This window comes from Haliaeetus leucocephalus, unplaced genomic scaffold (assembly GCF_000737465.1).
Source record: "Haliaeetus leucocephalus isolate CR32 unplaced genomic scaffold, Haliaeetus_leucocephalus-4.0 Scaffold151, whole genome shotgun sequence".
Classification (NCBI taxonomy): Eukaryota; Metazoa; Chordata; class Aves; order Accipitriformes; family Accipitridae; genus Haliaeetus; species Haliaeetus leucocephalus.
This window is the reverse complement of record NW_010972587.1, coordinates 12,717,832-12,741,186: the sequence shown is the minus strand read 5'-3', so window position 1 is coordinate 12,741,186 and position 23,355 is coordinate 12,717,832. Positions and strand designations below refer to the sequence as shown.

General features: G+C 43.0%; 1 protein-coding gene across 1 annotated transcript in view; it reads right to left on the bottom strand.

Annotated features, from left to right (window-relative positions):
• CRADD (CASP2 and RIPK1 domain containing adaptor with death domain) overlaps window positions 1-23,355 on the bottom strand; it is a 75,171-nt gene that overhangs the window by 1,441 nt on the left and 50,375 nt on the right. The window contains exon 3 of the mRNA XM_010561875.1: window positions 2,629-2,638. Within this exon, the coding sequence (XP_010560177.1) occupies window positions 2,629-2,638 (10 nt within the window). The remainder of the gene's footprint in view (window positions 1-2,628; window positions 2,639-23,355) is intronic.

Genomic DNA, 23,355 nt, shown 5'->3' with positions numbered 1-23,355 from the left:
CTGGTACCTGACTCGCAGAGGACAGTATCAATACAGCTACCAAAACAGCTTTCACAGTGTCCTGGTTTCAGCTGGGATAGAGTTAATTTTCTTTCTAGTAGCTGGTATAGTGTTGTGTTTTGGGTTCAGTGTGAGAAGAATGTTGATAACACACTGATGTTTTCAGTTGTTGCTCAGTAGTGTTTATACCAAGTCAAGGATTTTTCAGCTTCTCATGCCCAGCCAGCGAGAAGGCTGGAGGGACACAAGGAGTTGGGAGGGGACACAGCCAGGAGAGCTGACCCAAACTGGCCAAAGGGCTATTCCATACCATGTGATGTCATGTCCAGTATATAAACTGGGGAGAGTTGGCCTGGGGGGGCCGGATCACTGCTTGGGAACTAACTGGGCATCAGTCAGCAAGTGGTGAGCAATTGCATTGTGCATCACTTGTTTTGTATATTCTAATTCTGTTATTATTATCGTTACTATTATCTTCTTTCTTTTCTGTCCTATTAAGCTGCCTTTATCTCAACCCATGAGTTTTACTTTTTTTTCTAATTCTCTCCCCCATCCCACTGGGTAGAGGGGAGTGAGCGAGCAGCTACGTGGTGCTGAGCTGCTGGCTGGGGTTAAACCATGACACAGAGGAAGCATTAAGTTAGCTGTAATTATCAGCAGTAAAAATCTCTTAGGGACTGAATCAAGTATTTCTTAAAAACACAAGTGATCTCTTCATGTATTCCCTATGGTAATCTGATCATTTAAAAAGAAAAGCATTAATACAAACAGTGTTAGTAGCAGAGTGAGAATACAGTGCTATTCAGAAATACGCTGTATGGGATCCATCTCATCTAACTACAGATAGCCCCTCCTGAACTAATTATACTAGGATTAATTATCGCTAAGGAGAGAAATAGGCTCTTCTAGAATACAATCCATGTCACTGGAAAGAAGATGTCTATAATAATCAGATTAATTGCTCCTCTAAATGTGCACATTTCTCTCCCTTGACTATAAAAGGAGCGCTGGGTATAAGCTCAGATGTTGACATTGACGCCGTAAACACCCAGTGCTGGTGAAACGATTCTCTGCCTGTAAATTCAAACCACATACCAGTTGCTTTAAAAAGGTACATTTAGAAAAGCAGCATAAGATATCCATAAAGCATATTTGCTCTTTGATACCCTTTGCGATCACAAGCTGAAATGAAGGATCAATGCAGCCTGCAATTGCTGCTCTACTTTTGTTGCTGAAGATACTGCGTCAAAACAGAGCAAAAATATCCCCAAGAAAATGCTAATTATAGCCTGTCCGTCTGAAGCAGCAGGCTCCCTACAGAAGAGCCGCTTTGCAAAATCTAATTTATAGCTCCAATATCATGCTCGCAGTCTCCACTACAGCAGAACAGCAACACTAGAAAGCACCACTCCTTCATTTTATCAAAAGTAATTGTTTTTGCATAGAATACCCAAAGCCTGCAAACGTTTGTACAATTTAAGCCCAATCATACGTTAAGTACTATACAAAGCTGCTTTGAGTAAAGGGAAAATTGCTTTCTGAAGAGTGTTTAGGTCCCTTTGATCTTTCTGTCTCCAGATTGCCAAAGGAACCTGGGGCAAGTGGCTGGTTCGGGGACAGGGCAGAGGTTGCAGGGCTCCTGAAGAAGGCTGAGCAGTACTGGTGGGGCTGCTCTGTGCTGTCACATCACATGTGATACCAGCTCCACAGGTAGGTCAGGACGAGGGAGTGCCTTGCATGAATGCAAATATTTGAGAATAACTAAAACTTAAAATAAATACAGCTACTCTGTGCTGTTGCCAACACTACTTTTTGATATTAAACCCCATTGGCTTATAGTCAGCTACTAAACATAAAGCAGTGTGCCCAAAGGAACACTACCTGCCAGCCTGGGCTTTTTGCTCTCACACTGGAATTTTTATGCTTCATGTTCACTAGCAGAATGATTTTATGATACTGAAATGTGATCAAGCAGGGAGGCCTAACAATAATACATGTCAGCTTGTCCATCCAGCCTTTGATATTAGGCAGATTTTTTTACTGGAACAAGTATCTTGCCTTCAGCCTATTATCAGTCCTTTAATAAGAATAAGAATAAAACCCATCCAGGAAATCTTTTCATCTTACACTACCATCTGATTCTAATATGGATGTGGAAAATTCTGGGACAGAAGCCATATGTTAAATTAAAATTTAATACAAAGGACTGTTACTTTAGTTGCTGTGATAGCTCTTTTTCAGCTCTGATACAAAGTCACTGAGGAAAATCTGAACCAAGTATTACATGATGGGCAATATTATTTAGAGGTATAGAGAAATATTTAGTGAGATCTTTTAGTTATGCCAAATGCAAAATCACAGAAAGATTTGTATATGTACTAGGATTAATGCCACTCTTAATTTAATAAACATAATGGCATTTCAGGTGAAAGGGAAATGAGTTTTCTGTGCTCGGCAGCCAAGCTGCTTTGAACACATTGCAAAAACATTACAGATGCCTCTTTTTAGTTATGTTTACTACAGACCCTCACTTAAAATCTCCATTTGTCAGGAACTGCCTGGGGGAGGTAATGAGATTAGAGCAAAAGTTTCAATTATGCAGATCCTGCAGTTGCATTTGAAAGATACGTTTAGGATACTGAGACCTCAATTTTGCAAAAAATGTGAAGCTCTTCTTGCTTTAGGTGGATTCGATCTGGAGGGGTACATGCTTATGTTAGGTATATGCTTCGGCTTAGCAAAACGAGGACGGCACTGTTAAGACACGGGAAGAAGCAGGGTTTGGGGCACCACTGGAGGGTGTAGAGGGTTTCCCCGGAGAAGGCGATTTTCGGTGCCATCACCTCCAGTGAGCCCAACAAGTGAAACACCGCGTTCAGCTGTGGACACGGTCTACGCCGCGAAGTGCCAGGGCTATGCGCTGCGGAGATTTAGAGGCTGAAGTCTCACTGCTCATGCTTAAGCCACTAAGTCCCTGAGGAATGGGGAGCCGACAGCTTTGTGCTGGGGAGCGAGCCAGCCTGGTGCAGAGTTGCTCTCCTGGGAGTGCCGGCCAGCTCACTGGCACAGGGCTTGGGACCATGAAAATCCCCTTTCTCCAGGCAGGAGGTGGGGAGGACACTCTCCACCCTGGTTTTGGAGCTGAAACCGAGCCAGAGAAAGACCAGCAGCTGCTTCTATTTGAAGTTGCAGCACGAGGGAACGCAATTCTCCATGCCTACAGCTCTTGCTGGTCAAGGAAACTCATCCACCGTAAGCCTCTATCCTAGCTGTCCCAGTTAAAAAACAGGAACGTTGACAACTTCTGGCCTGTGTGTACATCTGTGCTTCCAGACCACTGCACAGCCCAGGAGATACGAAGGTGCTGGTGAGTGTGGACAGGAAACAAAACTGGATATAAATAGACAGTGTCACAGACAAAACAGAGTAACCCAGATATCAGAGCTACATATGGGGTAAAGGCAGCCAGTCGCCACTTTTGCATTTCTTTTTCTTCAAGACCTCTCCAGCTTCAAGTAGGAGATTCCAAGAAGATACTGCAACAGTTAGGGGGATTGAAAAGAAACTCACCCCGGCTCTGTCCCACTTGGCACAAGTGGGAGGATGCAAGATAAAGTCCAGTGAAAATGGGCTTTGAATCACTTAAAGACTTTTTTGTGCTTTTGCTTTTCCATCACCATCTCTAGGTGATGAAAAAAGCTGAGATCATCCCTTAGGCTGTCTTGCGCCATGGGAAAATCTTTATCAGCAAGTGAGCTTGGCTCCAACACAGGACACAGCAGCAAAAAGTGCTGAGGCATTTTTCGTGATCTGCAAAGTACCCAGCTGATTCCTCAGGACTCCTGGCAGTCCGAAGTGCGTTACGGTTTTGTCTAAAGGACCCTTCTCCATCTAAGTATGACTTCTCTATACACAACCAAAAGCATCTGTTGGGAGTTTCAGGGAGCCTTCTTTGTTATGCAGTCAATACATTTCTACATGATGCAACACAAAACCAACTTTTTGGCTTTTGCTCTTTGCTGTGTAAAAGGGACTTTGATGGAAATGGCCCACCTCTTGACTAATAACTAATAAATCTGTCCCTTGGGAAAGGATGTTCTGGGGACCGGTCTTTGCTTCCAGCACTGCCTCTGTATTTTATCCATTTAAATGACCATGTACATACTCATTGGATAAGAAGACAGAAGCAGCCCTGGAAGAAGAGATGGGAATCCAGGTCTTTCTGAGCTGCACATCCTAATGCTGAGGTGCACAGTCATGCTCCTCTTCATTCCCTTTCTATTGACAAATCATTCCAGAAAAAAATACAAAGATTTCCCTGGGAAGCGTCAAGAACGCTTCCCAGCCCCTAGAATGGAGCCTGGTGGAGAGAAAACTCACCTGGAATCAAGGGGTATGGTGAAACAGAGCAAAATTGCATGCAAGAGCCCTTCGCAGAAACAGTGCTCAGCAAGTGCTCTAAGTTTAATATAATCACATCAGAAACAGGTAGGTGATTCTGGGCTTCAGACCCTGCATAACTGGAATGGGACTGTAAAAAGGAGTAAGTGCTCAGCCATGCACCTGGCCTCAGCATCTCCTACTGACAGGGGTATAGAGTCCTTCAGTCATCCGAACTCAAGTCACTAACTATTCACTTGACCCTCTCACCAGATCCTACTCATAATTTCTGAAGAGTTCAAAGCAAGCATTTCAGAGTCCTCTTTAATCATCTTTCCTGGCATCTGGAATACAGTTCTTCCTTGAGAAGTGCTGAAGTTAGATCAAGCAGTTCCACAAGCAGCAAACCAAAGAAGCCTTGTGTCCCCCAGCTGTGAGTCCTACAGCTGACTCGTGCTTCAGGACTTCTCCAGCTGCTTATCGATTCTCAAGACACTGCTGAAACTTCTCCTCTCCACAACAGCAACTAGGCAGGCTTCTTGAAGTTGGCCAACAGGTTCAGAAGCTACTAGGGGTACATGCATACACGCAACAGCCCACAGAGCAGGAGCACACAGCCTTGGTTACTATAGGACATTACGCTAAAAGGGACTTTGAAGCTCCACAGAACCATCGTGGCTAACGTGCCAGCAGCCAGTGACATGTGGGGCACTTCAGCTAAAGGAAAACATATATAATAAAGAACCTAGTGCCAGGCTCTGCTTCCCTCCAGCCCCCTCGGAGCGCAGTGGACTTGTTCAACTAGCCTGAGCCATAGACCCAGCAGCGGGTACTGAACGGGCATAGTCATGGTTGCCAGACCGTGTGCTGTTTGTTTTGGCGGGTGTGTTATGTTCCAGAATTTATTTAATGACTGAACGTTACAATAGCAAACACCTTGCACATAACCAGGTATATTTGCTTTAAAGTGAAATCCCCTTGGCCTGAGCACAACAGTAGAAGTGGGTCATGAAGCAGAACAACACTTGGCGGATCAGGTTGGGACAGGCTTTCAAGAGCAGTGAGGTGGGGTTGCAGAACGTGAATTGGAAGGTAAGTATGTAATACTCCCACTAACGGAGAGATCGGAGGCTTCAGAGAGCTGCAGCCCCCCTTGAGCCACCAGAGATGCTGGATGAAAAGGAAAGCAGAGAGTAAGCACTTTGAGGGATCCCAGTGGGTGCTGTAGACCACTTAAGTCAAAGACCAGATCACGGTGGAGGTCCTGGTGAGAAGGGTGGAATAAACAGGAGGTGCTGGGTAACTGCAGGGGCTGGCCTGGCTCAATTTGTTAAAAAAGGGGTGACAGTGGAGGTGACAGCGGACCTCCATTTGTACGGCTGCTCTTCTGCTTTCTTGTTCAGCTGTTCTCTCCCAACCTTGTCCTAACAGGCGGAACTGCAGGCAAATGCCTGCCCTCTTCCTACAGCACATCCAAATTCATGAGCTCTAAGCCAACCTGTGGCAATGAATGACTGGAGTGCCAGATGGGAAAGTATCTTGCTAGATATATGACACTTGGCAGGCCTGCACAGAGAATGCAGCGCTTACTCCCTCCTGTGCAAGTTAAAAATGATCATGAAGCATTATAAGGTTATTTCATGGCTGTGAACTTTAGAAGGGTCTGATTCAGGACCCGTTTAAACACAAGAAACAAGCTCAAATTGTTAATCAGTGGAAAAAGTAGAAGAGACTATCCAGAAACCAACCCCTACTACATAATTTGGGTGTTGCTTTTTTTCTTGTTGTCATTGTTGCTAATTAAACACCAGACTGATTCAAAGGCTGGGAAGGGAACATTAGCATTTTGCAACAGCTCCAAATAATCATGCTCCAGGGAACATGGAAAAATATTTCTCTTTTATCACTATATACATATCTTTTCTATACATCTGCAAAGAGCATGGATCACGCAGCCCATCTAAAGTCTATTCAAAACCACCGGGTCTGCCTCCTGGTTTCAGTGGGTTTCAAAAAGTGTTTGACCAAGGAGCGGGAAAAATTGAACTCTAAATCCCGTGCTATCTGAAGACAGATAGCTGACCCCATTATAGATATAAAAGTTAATATTTCATATAAAAGTTAATCCACTCAGATTAAAATAACTTACAGAAGAAGATGACAATAACTTGGAGTAGATGTATAGCCTTCTCCTGCTTTTAGCATGTGCGTAGCTGTTTCTCTGTCTCTCCTGCCAAACACGAGTGGTGAGTTACATGGATAGCTGCCAGGTGGAAGACTGTGGTAGCTGTTCCACTTATCTGCGCTGGTTCCCTCCTCTGTAGGCTTCTGTTCACTACCAAAGAGATGCCCACCTCCTTCATCCCACCTGAGGCTACCAGAGGTCACCATCTAACGATGACTGCCAAGCGTGCGCTGATCTCTGTTCTCTGCTTGGGAATTTCCGCTTCTTCCTCCCATAGAGCTGACTCAGCACAGGGAAATCCCAGTGATGGAAAACCTGCACCCTTGTAGGAACAACAGGCCCAGTTACCTTCCTAAGAATAAACACTATCATCTTCTCTAATGCAATCAAAATCAAATCTTGGTCAGTTAAAAACCCAGACTAAACTACAGAATGGAATCTGTACCATAAGCACATTAAAAGAAAAACACATAAAACAAGGGTTTAGAAAGTGGCACATTTTTTTCAACTGACCGCATTACAGTAAAACAAATCTGACAGAGAATTTTATGTTCATCTGAGTATATGCCGCACTTATGCTTCACAAATGCAGGACTGTAAAGTTTCTGTAGCTTGATAACTTCTGATCTGATGAATGCAAATGGTCATTAATGTACAGAATATGCATGAATAAAACCATCCTCTGTCAATTAGTGATCATAAAACACTTACTCGTAAGCATACTTCTACCACGGCAATTTACATTTTAATGTCTTGCAATTAAATTATGAAAGGCACTAATCAAAATGAAAACTAATATGAAATAAATTTTTAAGACTGGCTGCATTCTTCCACATCGTGCTGGTTTTTATGGCTTGTATTAAAAGATAGGAGGTTCTCTGTCTTATTTTAAATAAATTGGAATCTAATATTATGACAGCTGACGTGCAGAAGAAATTATGGCCATGATCCCATGATAATCAAACCTATAGCAGCTTTAAATGGTCTCCCTTAAATGAAGCAGAATCCACCCACAGTACCAAACTCAGCTCCTTCCTGCCAAAAGCTTGCTGGGACTCAGCAATACTGGTGTAATTAAAAAGTACATGTATCTTCATTTGCTGGCTATCTCTTCTCCTGTGTGAGCTCTAAAGCATCACGCTTTGTGACATTAAATACATTTTGGGTATTAGGGTAGGAAAAAAAGACAGCATAAAATTTTGTAAAGCTACAGGCAATTCAAGAACGCAGATGTTTCTATTTTGGTTCAATCCCAGCAGCTAATTTGTATATTCTTTATCACTTGCTAATGACTGCCTAGTAGCTGCAGATGTGGCAGTAGACTGCTAAAACCTGAAACATAAACGTTCAGATTTCATGACAAAAGTTTTCAGTTGTATTCCCACTATTCAGTTCCAGTAGCTATGCAGTTTTCCTGAACTTTTTTTAAATCTGTTTTACAGGTTTTATACCTCCACAGATCTCTGCTGTACTGATGGCCTTCAGTATTAATCCATGTTAAACTGACAGAGAAGTCCCTAAATAAATTCACGCTGTCTGAAGTTTTCGCCCTTTTCAAGCCATAGGGAGTACTCCCTGGGTTTAAGGAGTTGAAAGAGATTGGGTTTTTACTTCATTTGCTTTTTATTGGGAAGAGCAGGGAGGAAGTTTCAGCGGTTAATAGTGTGGATGTTATTCTGTTTCCCATGCAAAAAATTAATTACAATGCCACCTAGTATTTCTCTGCTGTTGCAGTTGCATACCATGAAATCAAATAATTAATTTCATAAATAAAATGGTGACTGCAGATTCATGCAAGGAAAAGAATACATATACAAAGAAAACACAAACATAACATACTATAATATCTGCTCTCTTGTCAAGCAGGATTACTCTACATTACAGACAGGATTGGACTTAATCATACTGTGTTTTTATACTTTTTTATTTTCAGCAGCATTTGATGCTGCTGTAGGTCCTGAAGTGGAAGTAAAATTTGCTTGATATTTCCTATGGATTTCTGTATTGTTGTAAGTAAATAAGCTGTATGCATCAGCACTGAAGCCACAGCTAACGACAGCATCCTTGCAGTGATACCTTTGGTATAAATGTATGAACAGGTTCAGCATGTAGCATTACACTAAGGGGAAAAAAAAATCTACTCAGTTGGGAGGTTCTGAGGAACACCTGAGCTTTTAGGAATTATTTGGAAAAACTGCTTAAATACAGATACTGAGCATTCAGACCTTGGCCAAAGATTTTTTTTCCAAATGAACAAATATGACTTGAAAATTTATATGGAAAGAAGACATAGGATCATTTTTTTGGAAGGCAGGTGCAACTAGTTGTTAGACAGCAGAAAGGTATCTGATAGCCTGAGAGAGGAGAGATTAGAGTCTCTGGTTTGCATGCTGGCAATCCCACCAAGAGTCAACTCTAGAAATAACACTGAAAATCTAATTCTGAAGTATGGCAGCGGCTTACTGTATACTTTTGAATGCTCTGCAGTTCTTAATGAATTCAGTGGAGTTTGATAATATGACACTTTCAACCATTAATTATTGGTCTGAAGCACACAGAGCCATCATTTCCCTCTGTCAAGTTTCTCCTCCATGCTATCACAAATAATAATTAACAATCAGCGGATGGTTGTCTGAAGTCATGACGATCATAAAGCACATTCATATTTGCAGTAGACTTCTCATGGTTTCACAGGATGCAAATGTCTACCTAGGTGGGCCAGGCAGCTCTGACAGAGTAATTCACCCACTCTAAGGGCAAAACAAAGATAAGGGGAGCAATTAATGATTATTTTGTCAGCTAGGTGACAAACTCATCGCGCAACTTTTGTCAGGGGATTGGAAGTTAACTTCTTTCAACAGACGCTACTTGAATGCTTATTTCAAATAGCCTGAGCTGTCTTTCAGAGAGCTGAGGCAAGTGTTAATCCTGCTGTTCCTTTGCGTGCAAGAATCACAGCAGACTCCTCGGGCTTTTTATCTGCCGAGTACCATAAGTGAGTAAATTTTTTTACCAGCAACTTTCCTACCGAGAAATCTTTCTAAAGGCTGCAGCGTTTCAACAATAAAATCATGTGCTTGGACTTTACTATCGGTGTTCCTTTCACACAACAACAAAAATCATACTGCCAGTACGAAGGACTGTTTTCTTATATAACACAACTAATCGTACATGTTTCCCTTACAGGACTTAAACCAAGTATGACACCAACCCATTATATTTAGCCTTGATAAAACTGTTCATTCCTCCTAGAGTGTTTTTTTTCTTCAAGTTGGCTCTTCTTTTTGCTTTGGCTCGAGTAGTTAGAAATATCAGAACCGAAGATCTGCGCAACAGATGGAGCTCGGTTGAGAAGAATGCCTTTGGCTGGTGAGGATCTTTGCCTGGCAGGTGTCAAACCAAAATTAATACTGCACATATTATGCTTTACCGAGTTTCAGATTTTAGCGAAGTGAGACTGCGTTCCTTTCTGACCACAAACATATATTAATAGAACAAGCCATGCAGAGCAAGCTAAAACAGTACTATCATTATGCTGAATCCTCCACTGCTTGGCATTTTATTTAATCATTTACACCCATGCAGAGCAAGTAAACAAAATGCAACGGGTTAGGTTAGTGTCTCTTTACAGACATTTTGCTCAGGTGTAAAAGGCTTCACAAAATGCCATAAGCAACACGGACTTAGACTCCTCCTGCTTTCTTTTTTTCCTCCTTTTCTTGTGTCAGTGCCTTAAAGGCTTATGAACTTTAGTAGACTTTTTGACATTTCAAAATCCACAGGAAAAAACAGGTACTGGTACTAAAATACACTGCTCAGCTACAGTCGGTCGCTACGCCTGGCTTGCCAAGCGCGATGCAACAGCCTGAGTCAGAAGGCAGGACTTTCCATAGGTGTCGGAAGGAGAGCTTCAGGTGGCATCATCTGCTTCTCTCCATTTCCAGACTCGTGTGACGCTTAGCATCGCAACCAGCCCTCTCCAGGGCCAAGTCACTTGAAGATCTGAAAGAAACCGATTTGGAATCTCACGGCTAGTCTGACAGATTGTTACTGTCCAAAAGCAATTTTAGCTGACCAATAGGGTAGTAATTTTAGAAGGTCACAGTCACAGGACTTTTAATTATCTGTAAAGCAAATGTGAGGTTATATTTGTGTCTGTATACATATATATACACATAAAAACATTTTCAAAATTGTAATAAAAAAACATGAAAGTTTTAGATATCTGCCAGTCAAATCAATCCCCTTTTTGATTTCATCGTCACAAATTCAGGTCAGGGAACTGTCACACCACCCTGTGAGAAAAAGGATGAAAATGGGAGCACGGGTGAAGTCACTTCATAAACAGAGGTCCTAATTCACAGAACACTTTTACACTGCCACGGGTTTGATGAGTACTCCTTTCCCCTCTGAGTCAGCACTGACCCAACATCCCGCGCAATGCGCTCAGCGGCGTGGCTCGTGGCTGCCCTGTGACACGGCGTGTACCGGCTGACACGGCACGCTGGCCAGCTGCAGTCATTAGAGATCCCAAGACACTATGGAAAGTAACGAGGTGACTCACAGCTGCAGGCTCGCGCTTGAAGGCTGCGGACCCAATTAGTCTTCTACTCATTCAGGAATAGTATTTTGCCAAAGCAACCGAAGCAAGTTCAAAATCAAACAAGCTATTAGCAAACATTTGTATTACTTACGGTATTTGTAGAAGATTTATGCTGGTATTAGTGGGACGATTCATATGCAAAACCTAAACATCTATCTTTTGCTTAAATAATTAATTTTCATGTCTCGTGCATACAGAACAATGTTTTCCCTCATAGTTTTGTAGTCTACTAGCTGCCAGATTTTGATCCAGAATTGAAATTTCAGTCATTTTGGCTTTCGTACATAGCGAATCAGAAATAAAAATGTTTTAACATCAAAAATGAAAATGCTGGAAGATCAGACAGACCATAAAAGATTTGTTTTACTTGGTTTGGGATTTTTACACAGCTATGCCTAACATAAGTAAGACTGAAACAAAACCAAAAGGCAAAACAAACAACTAGACAAATCTGTTCCATCCAAGAGATGCAGAAATACAAATGATGCTTGTGTCCCTGGGGGAGCCAAATCCGAAATCCTGCTACAAACAAGACAGAAGGGCTGTTATTTCCTCAACAGCTGTTCCTGACATCACAGCTACCTCCTAGAGGTAACAATGGAAAAGCAATCTTAAAAAAGGCTATTTTTTTTTTCGTTAAGCAAACATCTATTTAGCTCTACAAACTCAGAAACAAAGAGATAGTGGGTGGTTTTTTATAAAGCTGAAAATTTTAGTGCCAGAACTGTAAACATGAACATCTTTCTCCTCCTTCCTTCTTCACGTGTAACTGCTATGTGTTGGTTGACTTATATTAAAGAAATCAAACACACTCTGCAGTGAAACTTCTAATTGATTTCAGTATTAGACAGGTCTAAGTATTTTGAGCTTCACATTCAACGTGTTACCTCATTTTGTGTGTAAGCTCCTCAGAGAAGAGCCGAACAATCTGGCGATGCGAGGTTAACGTATTCTGTGAAAGTAGCCTCAAATTTCCATTTGTGGACACACGCCGTACCACATCAGCATATGCAAACCCAACTTTGCTGTGTACAAACCACACAAACAGTGCCCAGCTACCTAACCTGACCTTCCACTTGCACTTTAGTGTGTGTAAATATGCTAATGACGGGCACAGAGGGTTCATGTGCAAGTTTACAAGTTCAAGCGCAGAAGACAGATGAAATTTTGGGTGCAATGCTTTAGTTTTCCCCCATTTTGGGAGATTCCAGCTTTCTAAGTCTGTTACACAGCCTAGGAGTTGTGTTTTAAAGCCACAAGAACGACCTATTTAAATATCCTTATTCAGTTTTGTAGATTGAAAACAACGGCTTCTTGTCTACTCAAAAGAGGTTGACAAGTACACAAAGGTACTGCTATGACTCAGGCTTTTCAAAACACATTATTTACTAGACATTATTTAGTGATATTTATACCGTATTTGAATTGTTTGAGAACTTTAGGCACCCCATGAAAAGTCCTTGCTCGAGGCATGTTGGAATTTGAAGATTTATGAAGGTTTTCACTTCCAAAATTGCCAAATTAATGGGGACAGTCAAGCTGAAAACTGTGAAGAGCCTCAATGTTTTCAGGAAGCTCTGTGCAGGCGGATTGTGAGACTCAGGACAAGAATCCCTGGATCACCACACGAAGCCACTAGTCCTTTTTAAACAACCCAGGTCCAAAGCATTCGACAAAGAGACTCAACAGACCCCTTCTGTAAACCGGGCAAGGAAAGCAGAAGCAATTTTTAATACTGTTCTTTGTGTCACGCAATTATTTCCACATGGAAGTAGAGAACCTCGGTTAACCAAAGATGCCTGTGTCTGTAAGTGCAGCGGGAGCACACCTTTTACGGGGAACAGAAGTATGTTTGGAACAGCTGAACATAAGGTTAATGGAGTAATTTCAAACAACATATAAAATTGTCTCAGATACACAACTGTAAAAAATTTGTAGCTCTGTAAACCCACGGATTGCTATTTTAAAGACAGTTTCATTAAGAAACGCAGCTTGAGAATATCTACCAAATAAGATCAGAGCTACACGCAGGGACAGCAGGAGGCAGCTGAAGCAATCTGCAGCACAGCTCTGGTGCCCATCAGTCTCTGACCCTGAGAAAAATTATAATTACTGCATGAATACACATATCAGGCCAAAAGACAAAGCCTAGGAAAAGACAAAACTCTACTAGAAAGACATGGTGAGAACTCAGGTTTTATGCAACGGTCTTCAGCTCTGTATGTCCCAATCTGATATACTTTCTTAGACTGACAACATGGCTGTGGCTTTAATTTTGAAGCCCACATTTTTCTATGGGAATCATTAAATATGACATACTTGTCCTGTTCAACAGAAAAACAAATCTGCCTCTACTTTTTATTCCTCTGAAGCCTTAATTTAATTGTGCAACATTTGCTTTAGAAACATATTTGAAGATGTTTTAGATATTACCTCATCTGTACACCATCCCAGGCTTTCCAGGAACTCTGAACCAATAGCCTCCTAGCCTTTCTTATATCTGAACTACTGTATTTTATGGCTTCCACACTGTACTGTCTGGAAACTCCCTATGAGACTGGCCTTGTTGCGTTAAATACCAACACGTGGGGAGGAGAGACACTGCACCGGAGAGTTTGCAATCTCAGGCGCAGATTGTGAAAAAGGCTTTGTATGTATTAGTTTATGTACACACAGATTGCCGTAATTAGGTTCAAATAACTCCAAAGAGCTGGGCCTACACAGGTAAAAAGGAGAAGGACCAGAGGAGCTAACAGCCCAGCAGCTCATCCATGCTGGACGTCCTACTCATGACCTCTGCTTTGAAAGGTGCCTATCTTCAGATGCCGATGGAGCCCTGCTATGCCTCCGCAGTTTTAATCAGAGAACCTAATTTACCAGGTCCCAGAAATGTAAATAATAAATTGTCCCAAATAATCTCAAGTATGGAATTGAATAGACTGGAATTTGGAGATCCACTGAGGTACTGATAACCAACGGCAGACAACCGAAGGCGTCAGTAGCTGTTTGAGCTAGAAAGGCTGAAATGTCCTGGAGGCAAATACGCACGCGTCTGCTTGGGGCGAGGCTGGGGCTCCCACCTCGCAGCTCTCTACAGAGCGGATCCTCCTGACGCTTTTGACTCATGAAGCTAGGCAGGCTCCACACAGAGGAGCTCCCATGCATTTAAGATGGAGACAGTGAAGTTTTGCCCTGTTCAGTTTTCAGTCATCCAGTGACCACAGGTAAGTTAGGAAAGTATCTGAAAATATCTCCTATCTGTGCTGTTTGTGCGTGCAGGTGCTGTCATGACAATTTCTCGAAAACTCATGAAAAGCTACACCAAGACCATAGCTGAGCCACTGTGACTGCTTACCAAAGCATCCTCCAACATCTGCACCTCACCTCTGTTCTGCCATGTGGAATTTAAGGCATTGGGTTTAATCTGGAAAAAACCACCTTCGAGTCAAATTCTGATGTCTGCATTTACACAGATTTTCCCAGACAGTTCCCAGCATGGATTCCTTCTGGTCTCCCACTCTTAGCACTGACTTAAGTCTATTCCCACCGTTTGCCATCTCCTCCATCTCTCTTCTCTTCCCTGCCTCGTCCTGCAGCTGCTGGAGGACCCTGGAGCTGGGGCAGGGTGCTACCACCGTGTCCCTCCATCACAGAAATGAAATTGGTTTGTCTCCTAACCCACGCCGGGCAGGCACGCAGCCCTCCCACCGGATGGGTGGACTCGGCTGTGTCAAAGGTATGTTGCAAGTTTTTCCGTAACAAAAATCCCCTCCTACTTTTAAATAATGAATTTGGTTTTTTCTTTTTTTCTTCCTTCTCCAGCTTTTTCTCTCCTTCCCCGCCCACTTTTTCAAGCAGGAAGGAGAGTGACAGGGAGAATAATGATTTCCTCAGCTTCTGTTGGAAAAAAAAACACAAAAATTATCCACCAAGACGGATTTTTTTCTGGTTTTTTTTTTTTTCAGTCAGGTTCCGAAGCCATTTTTTTATTTAAAATTTCCTAAATAAGTGTCCAGTTAATACTGGCATTTGGTGTGGAAGGTAGCAGGAAGCTGGTACCTCTGTTTTGTTTAGCACAGATCCCAGCCTTAAGTGTGGCGAGAGGTCAGCTTGAATTTTTCTCTTGAATTGTATCTTTGCAAACTGCTTTTCAGGGTTTCGGCTGTATAAATCAAACCCCGTAGGCCAGCGTGGATGCAGAGCTTTTGATGCTTTCCTTCTGCCAGTTGGCTTTGCACGCCGCTGGTGTGAATCCCCATTGCATCCACACGTTGGGGAAGGAGGGAGGAAAGCACTGGTGAGCAAGGAGAGGACCGGCCAAAAGCCGGGGCAGCCTTCCCATGCACGGAGAGTGCCGCAGAAACCGGAGTGGCCGGTAAATGAGAAGAAGAAGGCACTGAGGCTATTGATTTTCCAATGGCGTTAATGGGCAGGGGTCTGAGCAGGTTAGGGACCCTACAGTCACTGATGAGAACGGAGTGCGTGTATACATCGCGTGCTGCCTCTGTTTCTGCTCAGGATTCAACCTTGTTTAAGGCGTGCTTTGTCTGAGCAGATGGCAAAGCATGACGGCTGCTGGGTTAAGATTTTGCTGCCAAACCAGCCCCTGGCTGTTTTCAAAAATAAAGACTGCTGCTCTCTTTACCAATGCAAAAATAGCCGTCTCTCCAATTCCCTCCTTCAAACTATTATTTTATGTAATACAGGAGCACATATCTAGCCAGACTATATAATTAACATTACACAATTTTTAATTAACTACCTACAACAATCTTCCTGCTTTAACTGGTGGTGGTGTTAGAGGGGTGTTTTTTTTGAGGCCACTAGGAAAATCTGAAATCCTCCCTAGAAATTCACATGGTTCAGAGCAAAGCCTGCACCACCAGGTGCAGAAGGGGACCCACCGCTCTGGCTATACCATGTGTCCCATGAAAAAAAAAAATGCTTGTGACACAGGAACAAGCCCAAACCTCATCTGCAATAGCAAGTACCTAAGGCAGAACTGTACCAGAAAAGACAGTGACAGAAACACATACTGATTTAGTTTATTCCCTCAGCAACTTTTTTTTTTTTTTTAAATCTATTTTTGGCCAGGAACCTCCTATAAGGCTTGGCTGTTAACCGACTGGGCGTTTTCCAGCAGAGTCCCCAAGGACGTACTGCGACCACAAGGCAGCATGGCTTCCTTCGGGCATCCCTCCTTCCAACGGCACGGCAGGGCTTACCAGCACAGCGAGATGTAACTCAATGCCACCCTGACCCAGCAGCCAGGCATTGGCCTCCTCCGACTCAGCAACTATCTATAAAACATGAAATAAGTAGAAGTCCAGCGACCATCGTTGGCACAAGGAAGTTCCACGCAAACCAACACAAATAACAGCTCTTGGAATGAGTTCAATGAGAACAATGAGTTCTGGGGACAAACAACCATCATCGTCTTTCCTCTGAAACTCTGAGTTTGCTTGCACCTGGAAATAGGAGTGCAAGAAACACCCCAACCGCGCACGCACACGCGTGCCACTTCTCAGCAGACAGCCAGCAACTGCTGATCCAGCAACTGCAGCTGGAACACAGCAACCCTACACCAGCAATAAAGCACCGATGGGTCAGATTTTATGGTGTCAGCCCAAACTCAGTATCACGGAGTAGGCATCGGCCAAGCCAGCTGTTCTCACTAGCTTCAGTGAGCCTTGAGCTGCGCCGTGTGGAATTGCTGCTTTCCACATGGAACGTCTCATTAAGAGTAGCGTCTGCCACAGCGACTGCAATAGCACTGCGCGTTTTTGGTGTGATAAGATGTATTTGGAGTGGGAAAGTATTGCTTTGTGAGCTGAAAAGCAAACCAAACAACAAGCGACTAAAGTCCAGAGCTTCAGGCCAAAGGTTTTAATATCTTGTGTCGGTCCTGTTTCCCAAAACAAAGGATAGTTTACGCACACTGTAGACATTTTCTGTCTGGAGCAATGCTAACACATTATCTCGTTATTTACACTGCACACGAAGTGTCCTGCACCCTCACCCACACGATGGCCTGAATCTAGATCCACCCTGCTGTTGCTCATGGGAGGAAATCTAGGTGTGTTGCAGAGCCAGTGGGTCCTGATATTCTGCAACAACATCAGGCAGAAAAGACAACGTGGGTCATTCCTCACAAGGCTCCAGGGTCCTCCCAGACTGATTTTAATATCGCCTGTGGCAAGCAGAGGGGGGAATGGTAGACAGATCTGTGGCAGAGCTAAAAGTGCAGGATTTCTGGAGTCTCCATCATACGTCGTAATTGCAAAATCATGCTTCCTGTCTTCCATGTACACAGCAAATCTTTTTTCTCCCTTCATCCTGGAGGGGATGAGATGATTAGGAAATTCCCTAAGCTTCCCTCACTTTGGTTTCTTCCCTTATTTCAGAACCTGACTTCAAAAAAAGATTAGGCCATTGAACACAGTCTGGACTTCTGCTTCCAAATACTTCTTTCAGCATGGAAAGGACCAACCATGGAATAACCGAGCAAGTCACCCTATTATGCAACAGACGGGAAAACTATTTGTGCCGGTACACTGTGGTTTTCATTCCTCTGAATGCTTCTTTCCTTCAGGGAATTCCAGTAACTGGACTAACTGAAGTGTGTTTTGACAAGTTATAACAGCCCAGAAAACCTACCTATGAAATTACATCCTGGTAGCATCTTCCAAAGTAAACTGAAATCTTGGTATCACAGCTCATTTGGGAAACTACTATGCCATAGCTTTCATTTGTTATGAGAACATAGCTTGAGTTTTTGTTGTAGATAACAGGTGGTGTTACACCTAATGACGTGGCTTAATCTTCCCCCGTACCAGGTTTTTGTACCAACAGGTGCCCTATGGATCATCTCCTGAAACTAACCAGAATAAAAACATTTAGTCTTAATTTATTCTCATGTCATCTACTTTCTTTCGCTTGACTCCTGCACAAAGTCATCAGCTCCCCCCTAAGGTTGTCTGTCTGTCCCCAATAGACAAAGTAATTGAAGAAAATCAGAACAAGCTGCCAGCATAGATGCTGGCCTGTTGGGAAGACAGGGATGCCGGCAGGGTACAAGGACCAGGCAATGTTATTCAGAGAAAGTCTTCTTACTACTAAAACCAGCAGTGCCCATGAGCCCCAGCCACGTGCCACATGCCAGGCACAGCACACAGTTCCCATCATTTAGGTTTTTCTTGGTTTATTCCACTACTCCACAAGCCTACCGGTCTCATACTGCCTTTTGCTTGCCACTGCCACGGAGAGAAAATATTTGGCTGGGGGGGAAGCTCTTATATACAAATAATTTAGGATTCAGGGGGTAGAAGCTTTAAAATGCTAGAGGTTAGAACATTTTGGAAAGCGAGCCCCAAGAAGGAGGGACAGACCAACTCCATTCTGGCTCCTGGGCTCAGCTGCAGCCTGGATGAGTTAGCACATCCTGGACATACCTACCAGGAAGACAAAAGAGACAGAGGCAGTGAAAAGGAAGGAAGTCCCAGACTAAAATATTTCATTTTTCCATATTTTTCTTCCTGAATATCCCAAAACAGAAAGCAGACAGATTTTTTTCAGAACTGACCAGGATTTATTAAAGACAGGATACTGATATGAAACATTCATGACCCTCAACTTAGCAGTATTTCTCTTGGATGGGGTAACGAAGCAAATTTATTACACATCAGTGCCAAGAAGCTCTTAATAAAAATACAAATTATAGTTCTCAGATTCATCAACTCAAACCAGATATTTTTGAAAAAACACTCCAGCAGGAAGAATGTAAGTCTCCTAAGATACTTGGGCTACCAAAGCAGCATATGAAATACATATTTTATCCAACAATAGGATACAAAGTAAATGCTTTGATTTAAAAACCCTGAAACAAAGGCAGTCTGTGAAGAAATGAGAAGGAGACCCCTTGTCATGTTATCCCAGGTGTGGAGCATGCAGAGGAAGATAGATATATATGTTAGAGATAAACAAAGCAAGCAGAGATTTTATTGCATTGCGAGTTGATGATTTTACGAGACCTGAAATAAAATAATAAAGCATGGATAAAGCAAGATAGAGAAATACTGCAACTTCTTGGGAAGCCAGGCTTCGGCAAAGGTTCAGACAGACCACAGCCACAGCAAACCTTCACATCAATTCTACCCCAGTCATGTGGTCCCCTTTTCCCTTCCATTTCTGACCTTCATTCCTTTCTTTACTGGGACATATCTAGTGGAGAATCAGCCAAGGAGGACCCATTTATTGAATTCCTAATAGTAAGCTTTGAGTATTTCATGCTGCTTCTGCCATACTCCCTGCAAAAAAGAAAGATCTCTCTTCAAAACGCTCCCAGAGGTTGCCTGCGACGCATCTGCATGGTCTGCATGGCTTTCAGAAGACCTAACATGTCACATGCTGTGAAAGAAGGAACTCGTATGTCCCTAGGTACTACTGAAGGCACTGTCACCAATGAAAGTTTCCATAAATCAGTGTAATGGACCAACTCTTTTAACAACTCATCTCTCCTCATTTCCAGACATACTACCAAGGGGAAGCATTTATTTTTATTTTAGTGCCAAGGATTTCCAGGGTTTCCAGTTCCTCCCTTCTCCCAGCCCATCCTCAGGAAAAACAAACAAAAAAATCCCCCCAAAATTCCCAAAACCCCAAAGCAAATAAAAATAAAACAAACCAAATAAGTAAGTACCATAGTGTTTCTAATTGCCTTCCAAAGTACAAACAACAAAAAAGCATTTAAAATTGCTTTAGTTTGGGGAAATTACTAATCATGAGATCTCTAGTGCGTGTCTGTGTTTAATAGAGAATGTAATGGAAAAAAAAATAGAGCATTAATAACCATCCAAGAAAGATTTCATGAAAAACAGGGTGGAAGGGAGTTTGTTTGGATTTAATATTTCCCCAGAAGCATCTCTAGTCCAAACATTACACCACAGGTCAAATGGAGGGGAGCCAGAAAGTGAAACACTTTAAAAATAGCCCTTAAAAAGGAAAGTGAAAGTGGCCTGTCTAGTTCCACCTTTCGTTACCATGAAATGCAAATTCTGGGATGAAAACCAAATTTGGGCTCTGGTACCATCACTGAGTGTCAGTAAATACTGCAACCTACGCATGGGAAGTCCAACCGAAAAATTCAGGTCCAGCTTCTCAAATTCTTCCAGACTTAGCAATCCAAGCTGGTACTACTGCTTATAAGAAAGCTTACATCAAAATATTTCAGTTTGGAACTGACAGTTTAAAATACTATGAACTGTTCTCAGCCCTCTGTTGTAGCCTTTCCAAGCCGCCTCCTTGCAGATGGAGAAAGAAGCTCAGCAAAGCTCTCCCATGAGACCAACTGCCACCAAGATCAGAAAAACTGCATCGGGCAGCTGCCTTGGTAATATTTTATAGCCGTAAGGTTAGTCTTGCCAGCCTGTTTCACACATTGCAATACTCACTTTACTTTAGATGTTCCTTCCAACTGAAGGGAAGTAACCTTTTTAATGTTTGATAACATTGCCTCAGGTTGCGGCAAGGGAGATTTAGGTTGGATATTAGGAAAAATTTCTTTACTGAGAGGGTTCTCAGACATTGGAATAGGCTGCCCAGGGAAGTGGTTGAGTCACCATCCCTGGAGGTATTCAAAAAGCGCGTAGACGGGGTACTCCATAACATGGTTTAGTGGGCATGGTTGATGGTTGGACTCGATGATCTTGAAGGTCTTTTCCAACCTAAATGATTCTATGATTCTATAACACTTGGACTTTGCATCCTGATGCTCATGTAGGTTCATTTCTCCTTTATAGCACTTCCCTGGGCCTCGAGGTTGGAGGTGCTGAGGGAAGAGAGAAGGATGGTGATGAGCATTATGGCAATGGAAAGCAGTCATGTCATCCCTAGTAGATTCTCACAATCCCTGCAATCCCCCTCAATGCCTCTCAAATTGGCAAGATCACAAAATGCCTGTAAGGCAATTTTTCTCTCTTCTCCAGCTGCTCTTTGAGAAAGAGAAGTGCACCATTAAATAGGGAACCAGAGGGTTAAGTATTAAATTGTCTGAAAGACAGGGCACTTGAGGCCCAAACAGGCTACACGCCTTAGTCAAAGAAAAGGCAATTCCAAATTTCTTGTCAAGCGTCATTGAGAAAGAAGTGATCTTACTCGAGGATGAAATGACCAGCAGCTTGCAGCCCTGAAGCAAGAAATAAAAGCTTTGGGAGAAAGTCTGACACATTCTCAGAGGATGCTGACAAGAGCTTTGAAAAGCTAATCTCTCCCGAGGCTCATGAGGCTGAAGGGAAACCCCCTGAGAAGGCAGGGGAGGTGGCACCTATCCGCTCTGACATATCATCTTGCAGGAAAAGCTGTAGCCCGATAAAGTAGAAAGGGAGAAAAACTGAGAAAAGCCAAGTTCTGTATTTTGGAATTGACCCGGAGGGGAAGACCTGCTCCAATACTGCAAGCTGAGTACTTCAGGCTTCAGAAGCAAGCAAGCTCTGCATTTCTTAAGAGGAACAGGCAAATGTAAACAACGCTCCAGGTAAAAGACGCTGATGAAAGGTATTGTGCTGTGTGCTTAAAAAGACAAAACTGCTCCAAACAGTTAAGGGCTCCAGAGAGGTCTGGACAACTGAAAAGTGGGAAGTGCAAACCTGCAAGATTTCAAAGACTGGATTTTCATGGGACTTCAAATGCCTTCCTGAAGGCTGAGGCTCCCTCTATGCTGTGTGTGAGGCGAGTGAGACTTCTGAGAGCGTGATCCACAATAGCTGGCAGACTGAGCAAGAAACAAAGAAATGAGAAATGCCGAGCCATGCTCTCCTCGAAAACGTGAGAGCCTAACGCAGGGCCACAATGAGGTACATCTGCATTCAGCCTAGAATCCTCTTCCAGAGCTGGATAAATCCTTCGTTTCAAAAGCAAGCAATGTCACAGTCCTCACGAGGAGATCGGAGGACTAGTGCTGCCACTGACCCACTTTGCTGAACATCCCCTGGCACCCACGTTTCTAAGAAGGCTTGAATCCACACCTCTCAGTTCCCAGAAGACTGCCCTAACCTCTTCGTCCCTCCTAGTGAAGTCGTTCTTCTGGTTGCCCTCAGGCACCGAAAGCACGCAGGGCTCTCTAGCCTCCTGCCTCAGTGTTCACAACCAGGGGTTGCTCGAGGGTCTGCAAACGACTGGCGAAACTCTCCGCCTGAGATGCAAAAAGAGATGAGTCTGGAGCAGGGCACAGCAGAACTTCCTTGTCCCAGCACAGCCAGCGGAAGCCAGGGAGGAAATGGGAAAATTGAGTCAATTGAGGAAGCAGTCCTGGCCAGGAATGTCTTTGGTTTCTGAACTGCCTGATTTTAAAAAAAAACAAAAAAAAAAAAGGGGGGGGGGGGAGAAGAGAAAAAAAAAAAGGCTGTGGTAGAAAAAGCCCAGTCAATCAATTAGTCAGTCATTTCCAGTTCAAATATTTCCATAAGTGCTTGGCAGTGTTTTCTATGTAAGGGATGTCTACTGCTGGTGAAAGATTTCTTAGATGGCAGAGAATTCCCCTTGATGACAAACCCTCCTCAGACAAGCTCCAGTCTGGGCAATTTCCCTTTGGAAGCCCTCACAACTTGTTAATTTGTTCAAGCATTCTGAGTCTTTTTAAAAGAAAAGCCAGTTGGCTATCAGTTGCATTTCCAAACCCGATACACTGAGAGAGACAGTGGTGAAGTGTAGGAAAATTCCTACATTTAAGACACCAGGAGCATACTATGCATCTGACCTGAATACTCTGCCTTCACAGAAAACATTTACACAAGTCCTTGATGTGTCCCAAACAGGTCTACAAACAAGCTGTGTTTAAGAATAATTTTGTCTGTTACTGAAATTCAGCCTCATCTGAATTACAACTTGGCAGCTGAAAGCTGGCAGTTCTTGCACAGAGAAGTATATAGCTATAAGTAAAGAGAAATACTGCAATCTTTTATATTCTGATAACCTAAATTCCCCCTGAAGTTCTAAAATATAAGTCGTTTGAGATTTGGCCGTGGGTTTGAATTTAGGAATCTTTTCTTACAGAAATATTGTGGGCTTTTAGTCAGCCCCATGACCTCAGTAGAGATTTACCAGATAAGGAGTTCATCATCTGGCTCTGCAAGCAGGCAGCAGTATGTTCCACTTATTAAAGCTATTAAAGCATATATGAACATCACAGCAG